The following is a 12,472-nucleotide window of genomic DNA, read 5'->3' as shown; positions in this document are numbered from 1 at the left end:
AAAGGAAGAAATAAATTAACTAATTTTATTTATTAATAAATTAAAAGTATTCTAAACATAAATCTAAAATCGTTTTTTTATAATTTGAGTGTAATAGTGTCACTATCAATACTAAATCTCAAAATTCGACATCTGTCAGAAGGCTGATCATAAAAACAATTTTTTTTAGCAGTAAACGCTTTAAAAAATAATCCAAGTAAATACATAGTTCAATAATTCAAGTTAGTAAATGTGCACAATTAAAACACTCAATTGCTAGATATAATCAATTTATTTATACTGAATCATACATTTTCCTAATAATTCCTAACAATTCTTGTAAATTTAACCCAGTTTTCGCCGAAATTCCAATGACATCTAATTTCTCCCTAATTTTGGGGAGAGTTTTTTTTACTTCAGGGAGGTCTATTTTGTTGATGACAACACACCGTTGTCTTTCGTTCAAACTGACGTTATATTGAGTGAGCTCGTAGTTCAACGCTTTATATTGTTCAAGTGGATCGTTGCTTCCATCTAGGAGAAAAATTAGACCCTTACATCTTTCAATGTGTTGTAAGAATTGTATACCTGCAAAGCAATTATATAGAAGAATTAAAAATTATATACAGTGTAAACTCTATATAACGACACTCAAATGACATATTTGGACGTTACAATAGTTGCCGTTAAATGGAAAGAAGACAAATCTGTATTTAGGAAAAGAAAAATTATTTCAGACTAGCATTAGTAATTACATAAAAAATAATTCTTATTTAAAAGCTATTGCGTATAGTCTGTTATTTTCGTCACGTCTTTTGCTGCACCAGTAATTATGTTGTATTTTTTTACTTATTTTATTCATATATTGCGATATTAAAAAAATCGAGATCCCTCATCTTCGTGATAAAGCACGTACAAGCAATCTCAATTTGTAAATAAAATAACGGATTTCTTAGAAAGTTGGTACGTATGATGCCGACACTCGAGTTTATTACGGACTAGGACAATAAAGCGACAAAAGGATGTACACAGCTCCGCAGTTTTAACTAATTTCGGTAACTTAAAAAGTACTTTTTAGTATATAATTCGTTATTCAGGATGGGTGTAACATTGTATGGATGACAAGCTAAACCAACCAAAGTCAAATTATTTCGACGGTTTAGAAAGTTTGTCGTTAAATCGAGGTACGTTACCTGGAGTTTACACTGTATATCCCATTGGACATATATTCAATTCAAATAATAAATTCTTATCAGACATAACATACCTAATCCCTTGTTTTTATGAGAACCGGGTATGAGTCCCGGTAAATCTGCGATTGCTACTTGTTCATAATCATCATATGGTATCATTCCTGTAAGATACATAAATAATTAAGTTTTTTAATTCTGACCAAACAGAGAAATTTTATTGTATATTCCTTTGGTGGAATTTTATATAAGCATTTGTATAGCTGTGATTTGCTATAATATAAACTATACAGTAGTTATAGTTAAATATATAGCATAGTTTAAGCTATGTAACACTCAGAGTGCTTACAGTTTATAGCTTAAACTATTCTTTGGTTAAATAACCTTAATCTGATCACTTAATACCACTAAACAGTTACTATCCACAAAATAAGTTTTTAATTGTGTAGCCATTGCCAATATCCACAAGTATATCTGAAAGACAAGCTGAATCTTACTATTACCTATGTGTGGTCTTAGTGTAGTAAACGGGTATGGCGCTACAGTGGGTCTTGCCCTTGTCACTGCTCGTAATAAAGTACTCTTTCCAGCATTTGGGAAGCCTATAAGTCCCACGTGGGCCATTGATCGTACTTCCAGGAAATATTGGACAGTCTCACCTATGGCTCCATATTCAGCTACATTTGGAGCCTGTAAATTAAAGTTAATCTCTTGTTAAAACTGTTTGTATTTTAAAATTTTTCAAATACAAAGGGCATTTCAATTAAACAATATTGTAAAGAAAATTTGGGATGTGGAGTATCTGGTAACTGAAATATAAAGTTATGCTAAAATTTGTAAATACCTGTTCTGTATCTGTCAAAAAGAACTTATTTCCTCTGCCTCCAGCTCCACCTCTAGCAGCAATAAACATGGCTCCTTCTTGTTCTAAGTCACAAACCACACGTCCATTGCTATCTCTTATTAGAGTACCTGTAATGAAATTTTACATAAAACTAACTATATTTGTATAACACAAGCAACAAATCACCTTACATTGTTCTATAATAATAAAACACAATCCTGGTGAGTTAGTGAAGCACAATAAATAACCAAGTACTTGAAATTTTTGTTTAAAATAAAGTTAGATACAATGAAACAAGTCCTTTACTGGAATAATTGGACTATACTGAAATGTAGAGTGCAGCACTAGTCCTGGACCAGTTCATTATTTAAAAAACCTTACCTATAGGTACACTTATAATAACATGTTGGGCATTCTTGCCACTGCAGTCTTTATCGTATCCCTTCTCTCCATCTTTAGCTGTTATGACTGAAGAACAATGATTTAAACTTTTCTTTGTATGAGTTGCCTGAAAATGCGCATCATTATTACCAAGGGATAAATCAATTATACAAAAAGTATTTGTATAAAACTGAACAAGTTGCTGAATCTTTTATGTATATTTTCTTTGTATCTCTACCTGAAATATAACGTGTCCTCCATGCCCACCATCTCCCCCATTAGGCCCAGCATATTCCTTGCACCATGAAGACAGGAAAGATATGCAACCATCGCCACCCTTTCCCGCTACAGCTCGTACTCTACACGAATCTACATAAAATTGCACTGTTGTCCGAGTTGACTTTGGCTTCAAACTACGTAAAGCTTTGGGTTGGTAGTCGCAATAATTGCGAATTTGTTTCGTTGATAATTTTAAGTGGCGAAAAACAAACGCTAGACTCATTTTTAATTGTAAAACACATTTTTGGGGTTATGTTTGTTTTGACTTAGGAATTATTGCCAGTGTCGACTGTCACCAACATATTATAACTGTCATTATCAAATATTGACATACGTCAATAATCCTACATAGATTGCCTAACAAACCATATTATAGAATCATTTTGGGTTTTAGTTTAAAATAAAACACAATATAAATATAAAGTTTTAATCTGTAGGAACTTCGATCCAATTTGAGTTTGCCTGGGCGCGGCTACGGTTTATCTGAAAATAAAGCAGAAATAAAAGGATTGGTAATACTTGTATGGGGCCATTCAAGTATCACGTAAGGACTAAAATATATTTGTAGTAAATTTGCTTACGTTATATTTGAATGGCCCCTTTAAGGTAGAATTAAAAGGTGATTAATGTTCTTATCAAAATATATTTCTTACCTTATGTTTTAAATGTACGAGCTTATTGTGGTTATAGAGGGCGCTCTCATAGCCAAAGGCAGCGGGACATTTCGTACAACGGAACGGACGCTCACCGCTGTGCATGCGCAAGTGGCCTTCTAGACTTTTCTTTGTCTAAAAAGTATAATAACGAATAAATACTCTTAATTATCTAATGATTAATTAAAGTATTCTTTAACATGATAAAGACGCATTAAATTATTCAACTTATATTAATTGAGTAACAGTTCTATTTTTTTTTGGATTATGGTTTATCACCATATTATATATTGTTACTTTTGTGTTAAATTTGATTATTCAATCATGATGAGGTATCTAAATGGCCACCAGCTGATTAGCGATTATAAGTAAGGCTCGTCGTGGTCGTTTAGCTGCTGACCTTACCCAATACCCATAGATGGCAGAGACAATTGACCAATTCGACTTGGGTCCTTCCAGAAACTCGCGAGCCCTCTGGCATTGAGACTGTCCATGGGCGGCGATATAAAATCACGTGTTTCGTTCTATAAAAAATATATATAATATGGAGTAATACTCGCAGTATAAGCCTTCCCGCACATATCACACACGTGATTTCGTGACGTCACGTGTTGCGCGTGAATCGCTCGACGGTGGGACCTCAGCACGGCACGGGATGAACACGCCTGTTAAATACAGTAATAACTTTATATACAACGAAGGGACTGCGCATACCGATATAGATGGCGTAATAAGGGAAGAATCTAGAAAAATCTAGTACAATTTTGTCGATTCAGGAAGTTGACGTTGAATGGATATGGTTATATGGATGACGTTATATGGAGTTCACACATTAATTGTTTAGAAATTTATTAAAAACTGTTTATTGATTTCGGATTGCAATTAACTCTCTGGAAACATATATCTCTTTTGAGTATTTAAAGTAATTTTTATACTTTTAAAGTTATTTAGTTCTACTTTTTAACAAATCCATTTATTGTTTGACTTCATTCTCTGGTGGCAAATAAGTGTATGAATTATATTAATCAGCCATTTATTAGCCTTTTCTATATTTTGATAGTTTTACTTACAAAGGTGCATCCGGAGACGGGACATTGTATGTGCGTTATCTTTAAATGCACCGCCATGTTGTGTTCTTCAAGTCGCTTTGCCTTAACAAATTTTTTATCGCACAATTTGCAAGCATACCTGAAATAATATATACAAGTTCACACATTTTTGAAATCGTTAAAAAGTTGTGATTTTTTTACATAGAATTTTTATTTTATAAAATTATAAAGAGGCGTTAGCAAGAAACGAATGGAGAAAAGCCATGTATTGAGAAGTTTGGAAAAAGCTGGAGATATTTACCCGTGAAGAATTTCCGAACAAAATTTAAACTATATTGTAAACAATTGTATTTATTAAGATATATGTAGTATTTTTTTTAGAAAAGGGCTCTCACTGCTAGAGGGCTCGCGAGTCCGTAGCCGGCCTTTTAAGACTTGGTACGCTCTTTTTTGAAGGACCCTAAGTCGAATAGGTTCAGAAATACTTCAGTGGGCACAATATTATAACTATTAGTTAAACTTACTTGAGCTTATCTGGATCTATATGTTTGAGGTTGTATTTCATATGTTGGTTGTATGACATTTGATTCTTGAACGTCATGTCGCACTGGAATATTATTCTACCATTAATTCAACACTTTAAAGTTTAAACTGTTGTTAACGTTTAATCTTGGATTTAGGAGTACTTTATAAATGTATAGACAATAACAATGTTTATGATGGAACATAGTTTCTATAACGGTTTATATACCTGATAGCAATACATATAGGCCGGCGACTGATGCGTGACTAGGTGTATTTCCATCGCCTTCTTAAATAGAAACTGCTTCCCACACTCACTACACGAATATTCTTTTACACCACTGTGGATACTATAAAGAAATTTAAACAATTGTGTGAAAAAAAAATATTATTGCTATATTTGTACAGGCTCTTATGAAATATTTATGTTGGTGCTTGGTAGACAGTACCGGTGACCCCAGAGCAGAACATAAAAAAGTCATAACATTTATTGCTAATAAAAACACACACACATTATAACAATAATCAAAGAAAAAATATATAATGAGAGATATCAAAAATACCCTTTCGGTTCGTTTCAAGTGTGAAATGCGTGTGTGCTATATCTATACATCTTGATTAAATATTGACTGTTTTCTTAGAATATATCGTGGAAGATCGATATGAATTTTAGTTAAATTGTGGTCAAACATACAAACAGGTTTATCTAACTTTATTCAAATCCGTTAAATATATCAAAACTTACAACAAATGTTTCCTGAGAGATGTCTTATCCCGAAATACTTTATCACAAAGTTCGCATTTATGCTGACCGGAGTGGACCTTTTTGATGTGATTTCGTAGTTTGCCTAGTGTTCTGTAATTAAAATTTTTAGTACAAAATATATTTTTGTAATGATTGCTTATTGGTATAATAATAATTACAGTGGAAACTCTTTATAACAAAAAACGGTCTATAACGTAAAAATGAGTTAATTCGGTTAAACTCAATACTCAACACATTAATTCTTCCCTTCCTATAACAAAACGTCTCTTAACGAATAAAAATGCACGGTCCCATGAAATTCGCTATAAAAATTTACACTGTATATAACAATTAAAAATATGAAATTAAAAAAACTAGTCTTGACTCCTTACAGCTAAATTTTTTTTAAATTTCAATACTAATCTGATTGTACTTTGCCGTTCTTCGGGCCAGTCTGTAGTTATCTATGAACAGACACCAGTATAGACAATCCTCTAAGTAAAGTCTTAAATGCGCGCCATCTAGTGATCGTTATGAAAATTAACTAATTCATTAATCAGTATTGCTATTACGAATTAGTGTTAATGTAAAAAAAAATAGTACTAATTATTAATTAGTAGAAGAAGTGAAACTTCGTAATGTGGAAATAAAAATAGGAAGCATTCACTCTCGCTCGGTCTCTTTCTATCCCCAGGAGCGTGAAACGTTTAACGCAACCTTGTTGGAAGTTGCATTAGAAGTTTCACTTCAAAAAAACACTAAAGTGTCATCACCCTTACTGTAAGTGTTAACACGTAACTTTATTACTGAGGTTATTATTAATTATTTAAATTTGTGTAAAAACTCGCGTAAACCAGAGACAATAGAACAGACTCACGTGTCCCGATGTCCGCACATATTGCACGTGTGTGTTGGCGTCGGTCCCGCGTGATGTCTGTGCACGTGATCCGCCGCTACGCTCGCACGGGACCAACATCCGCCGCATACAATGCAACGCCATCTGTAAATCCCGTTGTTATAAGGGGCGGATTTAATGGCGCCTAAAAATCTCTAGTGAAAAGCGTATTAACGCCGATAAGTGACTGGTATTTTATAATAATAATAACACATTTTTCAGAAGCAGAGCATATGGTAAGAGGAACCGAAAGTGGAAAGTATTAAACTGGTGCCCAAGGTACCTACGCAAAAAATAAAAACAATTTAGAAGGTGGATAGACCAGATTAAAGAAACAGCAGATACATGGCATAGTGGCACAGTGCAGGCAGATATGGCGGGATTTGGAGTAGTCCTTTGGCAATAAAGAGCACACAGACCTAAAGAGAATGAGATGATAGAAATATCAGATAAAAAGTATCTGATAGAAGTTTTACTTCTTTAGGTGCGTTATGAAAAGTTGATGAGAGTGAAATTTTACGATGCGCGCGCACCGTGACAGAAAATTATCAGTATGAAGTTGCCCACTAACGAATTCTTTTTAAACCAGCTGGACGCCGAGCGTGCGCGAGCGAAATGGGAATAAGACAATCTACAAGTAAAAAGAAATAGAATATGCGTGAAGTTAGCAGCTATGACAAATAAAGGAGTTTTAATTATTTTTCCAAAGAAATTTAGCAATGCTTTTTTTACATCGCAAACAATCTCACCAAACAGGAAAAATGAAGACAATGCATGTGCATGAAATGCAATGAATAGGCGGCCTAAGTGCTAATACAGTACAAATACTTGTCCAATATTTTTTAAATCAACCAAAAAAATAGATATTGTCTCTTTCTATTTTACACAAAATGAAATCCAATGAAACAGGATAAATAAAAGTATTTCGTAAATTGAGGTTTGAGCTTTGACGAGTGCGAAAAGTATTTTGTCATTTTGACAGTTGACATGCATAGGCATTAACGTGTACCGTCAACGTCAAGCGTTTTGTATCACTTCCGCATTTTTTTTTAATGGCTCTGGCACGATTTGTGCATTAGCCAGCGTCAAGTATAGGATTTTTTATAATTTGTGCTTGTCTTTTAGAAATTCGACAGTGTCCTTTATGTACGGTTTAAGCACTCGCCCGGTACCGCACAACCCTCCCAAACGCCGAGAACAAATTTAAATTAAATTAAAACTTGCCCTCGAACCGGGAATCGAACCCGGTACCCCTCACCTAGCTGCCACTTAATAAGACCGCTAGGCTATGAGGCCCATTCCGCATTTTAAATGTATTACATACTGACTTATAGACGTCAAAAATATCTAAATTAACTCTCCGGCATTCATAATAATTGTTACCAAAGATATAAAAAATAAAAACCTACCTCACTCGATGTCTTCGCCGATGTGAGGCCAGCGCCTGTTTGTCTTTACATTGAATATGACACGAGTCACATTCCACACTACCCTCGGACTGAAAATATAACATTTTAAACTACCCTCCGTTGTTAAAATTATTATAAATAGCAATGGTAAGTATAAATTATATTTATTTCCAGTTGGAAGTGGCTCTTTCCTACGACTTTGCATAATAGAAAAACAATTGGTTCGTGCTAGATTTTAATTTATTTATATTTTTAGAAAAAGGAGCAAACGGGCAGGAGGCGCATCGGATGTTAAGCGATACAGCCTTTTATGGATACTCTAAATGCCAGAGGGCTCGTGAGTGCGTTGCCGGTCTTTTAGGAATTGCAACGCTCTTTAGTGAATGGAAGTCAAATTGGTTCGGAAATACTTCCCTAGTTAAAACGCTCGGTTGTGGAACGACGAACGTCGAGGTGATACGGGTAGAATTTAGTATTGTAATTTTAATTTATACATTTTTTCAACAAAATTATCGCTATATAACATATTGTTGCTTATTTAGAACAATTTTTGGATGGTTAAGTGTAAGAGGAGAAGTAACTATATAATTTGAAAATGGCGGTCAATGTCAAATGTCAATTTGACAGTTAACAAAAATGAATGCACGTAATACTCACCGGTTGATGTTTCTTCATATGTTCATCTAGTTTACAAGCATGGTTAAAGCCGAGTGCACATTGGTGGCATTTGTGGGCGTGTCGCATGAATTTTGGATTCTGTAACGTCGCTTGACGCTCACTTTCCACCTGAAAGCGTTCAACAGATTTTAACCTTCAGAAAACTCAAGGTTACGAATTCGACAAATAGTTCTTTAACATAACTAAATTTATGTTCATAACTTTACATTTTGTTACTATAACAAATGATCTATGTTGATATTATGACATGACAATGTTAACGTAAAATTGTAAACACCGTTAGATTGTAATCTATCTCGCGAGATTGTAAACTGTCGAAAGATTGTGAACCTCAACGAACTGCTTACAATTTAACGTATTATTATTCGGTAGATTGTACTACACTAACTTAGTTATCATTCAAACTTCTTTGGTCAATTACAGATTAATTTTACTTCCCAACAATTTCATATAACTACCGAATAATACTACGTTAAATTGTAAGCAGTTCGTTGAGGTTCACAATATTTCGACAGTTTACAATCTCGCGAGATAGATTACAATCTAACGGTTTTTACAATTTTACGGTGACAACAACACCAATTATGCGGTAAAAGTAAACTTAAAAAATATAAAATATACCTCTTCCCAACTAAGCAACACCATTTCGAGGTGATCACCATTCACATTCAGTTGTTGAAGCTTTTTCATCACTCGGGCATTCATCACCACACCAGATGCCTTCTCTCGTCTCTTGGCTATAATATTAGAAAGACGCATTGCATATAGGAACATGTACATTTTATTTTAAAAACAAAACTATCTTAAAAGTGAGTAATTTTCGCCTTGAGACATTAAATAAATAATATGATAAAAATTTATTATTTATTAATTAAGTAAAAAGTTACCTTTGCCTGAGGAAATTTTATTATTATACTATTATTTCCTTACTATCGTTACTTAGTTAATTTATTTTCTATTTGCTTAGAGTGTGCAACAAAATGTAATAAAAACTGTTGGGAATTGCACCCCAAATCACTAGTCAACACTTGTTACTAAGGCAAAACACGACTCACTCTCTTTCTTAATTTTCTCTTTTGTCTTTTTATTCCGCAGCGGTTCATCATCTGATTCATCAAATTCTTCAAGAGTCTTAACAATTTTTTCATCTACCTGAAATTGAGTTGTCAAAAATCATGTTCAAGTGTGAGTAATAAGTTTTAACTAAATTACAGAAGACAATTTTTTTTTATTGATAATTTCTTAAAAACTATACTTTTAAAGGTTGTGACTGATACGTCTGTTCCTATGCATGCTAATAAATCAATGGCTATAAATTTAGATATTTCATGCAAACATGATTCATGGTAGAGTGAGTGAGTGAGAAATATTTGTAAGGGGAGCGTTCAAGTATTACGTCACGCAATTTTTGGAGAATATTGACCCCCCCCCCATGTAACGCGCCGTAACGTTTTTCTGTACCCAATAGTAAAACGTTTCGTGACCACCCAGTGACTCTTTATACCTAAAAGTTACCATTATGTGGTGTAAAGTACTGGAAAGTAGAAAATAATTAACAATAAAAATGTGTGCGTGTACTAGGTGTACGTACACACGTAAGAAGTGAAACTTCTTTATGACCTTATTTTTCGAAAAATGATCTACTATATGCAACTTTACAAAAATTCGTTAAATAAAGTTAAATTAGATAAAGTTTAACGAAAGGCTTTTATTATCATAGACATTAATACAAATACAATTATTTCATTTTAACTTATTACTGTACTACTATGTAGTACTAAGATTATTACAGAATTTCATTAATTGTAATAGAATTATTAGTATTACTATCATTGTTATCGTTATTATATATTTTTGTTACTAATGGCTTCGAATCTCTTCGGATCAACCGTGGTAGGGACAAGAAAAAGATGGCGCGTAACCGAAAAATGTGACAAATGTGTGTAAATTTTTTTCCAACGCCGATAAAGAAGTTTCACTTCAAAAGATGGCGCGTAACGGAAAAATGTGACGCGTAACGAAAAAATGTTACACAAAATTTTTTTCCAACCCCGATAAAGAAGTTTCACTTCAATAATTCGCGTAACTCAACCCCGCCCCGGATCGTAACGTTTAAAAAGGACCCCCCCTCCAAATTTGTTACGTATTACTTGAACGCTTCCAAAGACCCTAGGTAGCCGTAATAAAAAGCCTTAACTTTCTTTATTTAAGGATTATAAGTAGAATATTTTGATAGACAGCTGGTTCACCATAGTGGCAAACAGAGTCATTGGTGGTACATGCGGAATTCAGAGGTATATCTCTTTTTCTTATGACGAAATGCAGGTGCAGCAATTTTATAACTGAACTATATACTCCCTGGAACTTCAAGAGAATATTTTTTTATCAAGCAGCTTTTTTATTATTGATAAAATCTAGTTGTATTTAGAAATCAGACAAGAAATATACTTACACTTAAAACATCAGTACAATCTGCATCTACATAATCAAATTCAGTCTCATAATTATGGCTAAAAAATTCACACTTTACATCATTATTTCTATATAAATCAGGTTCACTATTAAATGCATTATTGTTATAAAAATTATGAGTAATATTGTGGTTTGAAACATCTTGCATTCCTAGTGACTTATACAGGGATTCATCTTCAGTTTTAAAGTCTTTGCTTTCTATTTCATGACTTGAATAATCAATTTTGAGGCATTTAGTTTGCTTTAATTTAGATAGCGAGTGGTTTTCCACCTGTAATAGTAGAATTATTGTTAGTAAAATAATACTTAATATATTGAGAAGTAGCATACTTAGTAATTATATAAAAGATGGTAAAATGCTATGTAAGTAAATATTATTGACTTAACTATGCTAGAAACATATGAACTGAGAATAATAGGTCTAAAAATTATAGGATATAGCATAATCATAAAGCATAATCCCACTATTCTAAATGGTATTCAGAGGCAAGACTAAGACTTAGCAATAAGTCTGTTTTCTGTATGTAAAAAAATGGATTTTGAAATACTTGTGATACTAAAATTAGTCTTGCACTAAACAATAATATCTATGTAGCAGAGTAACAAAGAGAATCATAAATATACTAACCAAATCTAGCATACAGTTTTGTGCTTTTTTAATTTGTTTTTTAAACCTCTCTACCTTTCTTAGCACTGCACAGCATTCCCAACACATGTTTATGGTCTTCATATCAATCTATAATATTAAAATCTGGGATTAACACAATAATATTAAAACAGTCAAGTATACATTCACGGGCTTAGTATTGTAGAGTTTCCATTCCAGTGCAAAATAGTGATTATTTCAGTTTTAATGTATAGTTGAAGCTTAAAAAAAGATTTCTCGCTTTCTTTGACTTTAGAATCATCTTTTACCTCGCCTAATTATTAGAAATGTGAGAGTTTAAGCCTTCAGTCTTTGTACTATGTTTTCCATTTTAAATTCTTGTTATTAAAAACAAGTTTAGAAAATTACCGGAGTTCCAAGAAGTTGCGAGTATAAATACAAAAATTCATAGCTAAAACTTGTTAGGACACGATCTTTACTTAAACATCCATCACATATATTTGTTACAACGGAGTTTTCATTCATATTAACTAAAATTCTTAAAAAGGAAACAAGAATAATTATTTCGAAGATTTTATGCAAAAACTTGGCACTCAGCAGTTGGCAGTAAAAGATAAAGTTTGTTGTTGTTTCATGTTTGTTTGACGGTTGTCATTTGCCATTCTGACAATTACAGCTTTGACAAAATAACTTCTAAACATATCTACTATGTGGTGGGTTGGGATGCAGTTTATCGTTTAATGAATACATATTATGCTTACCCTAAATA

General features: G+C 33.0%; 2 protein-coding genes across 2 annotated transcripts; both read right to left on the bottom strand.

Moving 5' to 3' along the window:
- Positions 1-252: 252 nt before the first annotated feature.
- On the bottom strand, positions 253-2,955 carry LOC125061291 (mitochondrial ribosome-associated GTPase 2). The gene is made up of 6 exons (XM_047666648.1): positions 2,633-2,955; positions 2,395-2,521; positions 2,014-2,141; positions 1,673-1,859; positions 1,247-1,333; positions 253-567 (listed from the first exon to the last, which is right to left on the bottom strand). The coding sequence occupies exons 1-6, from the start codon at positions 2,894-2,896 to the stop codon at positions 275-277; spliced, it is 1,086 nt and encodes a 361-aa protein (XP_047522604.1). The 5' UTR covers positions 2,897-2,955; the 3' UTR covers positions 253-274.
- Positions 2,956-3,088: 133 nt separating this feature from the next.
- Positions 3,089-12,325, bottom strand: LOC125061289 (zinc finger protein 675-like). Its single transcript, XM_047666646.1, has 15 exons — positions 12,112-12,325; positions 11,725-11,832; positions 11,077-11,367; positions 9,680-9,776; positions 9,246-9,361; positions 8,604-8,732; positions 7,947-8,035; positions 6,520-6,642; positions 5,643-5,753; positions 5,127-5,247; positions 4,900-4,982; positions 4,397-4,514; positions 3,887-3,991; positions 3,327-3,461; positions 3,089-3,156 (listed from the first exon to the last, which is right to left on the bottom strand). Exons 1-15 carry the CDS (start codon positions 12,226-12,228, stop codon positions 3,100-3,102), a joined length of 1,800 nt encoding a protein of 599 aa, XP_047522602.1. The 5' UTR covers positions 12,229-12,325; the 3' UTR covers positions 3,089-3,099.
- Positions 12,326-12,472: the final 147 nt, after the last annotated feature.

The sequence above is a fragment of the Pieris napi genome, chromosome 23 (genome assembly GCF_905475465.1).
Source record: "Pieris napi chromosome 23, ilPieNapi1.2, whole genome shotgun sequence".
NCBI classification, from domain to species: Eukaryota; Metazoa; Arthropoda; class Insecta; order Lepidoptera; family Pieridae; genus Pieris; species Pieris napi.
The sequence above is the reverse complement of the archived record's forward strand: the minus strand, read 5'-3'. Positions and strand labels throughout refer to the sequence as shown.

What these genes read in the sequence shown, in the direction of transcription:
- LOC125061291 (XM_047666648.1), bottom strand. Translation starts at nt 2,896, where the DNA reads ATGAGTCTAGCGTTTGTTTTTCGCCACTTAAAATTATCAACGAAACAA. An exon ending in TATTATAAGTGTACCTATAG is followed by an intron (nt 2,142 to 2,394) that starts GTAAGGTTTTTT and finishes ATTTCATTACAG; the next exon opens with GTACTCTAATAAGAGATAGC. An exon ending in TACACTAAGACCACACATAG is followed by an intron (nt 1,334 to 1,672) that starts GTAATAGTAAGA and finishes TGTATCTTACAG; the next exon opens with GAATGATACCATATGATGAT.
- LOC125061289 (XM_047666646.1), bottom strand. Translation starts at nt 12,228, where the DNA reads ATGAATGAAAACTCCGTTGTAACAAATATATGTGATGGATGTTTAAGT. An exon ending in TCTCTCAGGAAACATTTGTT is followed by an intron (nt 5,248 to 5,642) that starts GTAAGTTTTGAT and finishes ATTTCTTTATAG; the next exon opens with TATCCACAGTGGTGTAAAAG. An exon ending in TCGTACATTTAAAACATAAG is followed by an intron (nt 3,157 to 3,326) that starts GTAAGAAATATA and finishes CTTTATTTTCAG; the next exon opens with ATAAACCGTAGCCGCGCCCA.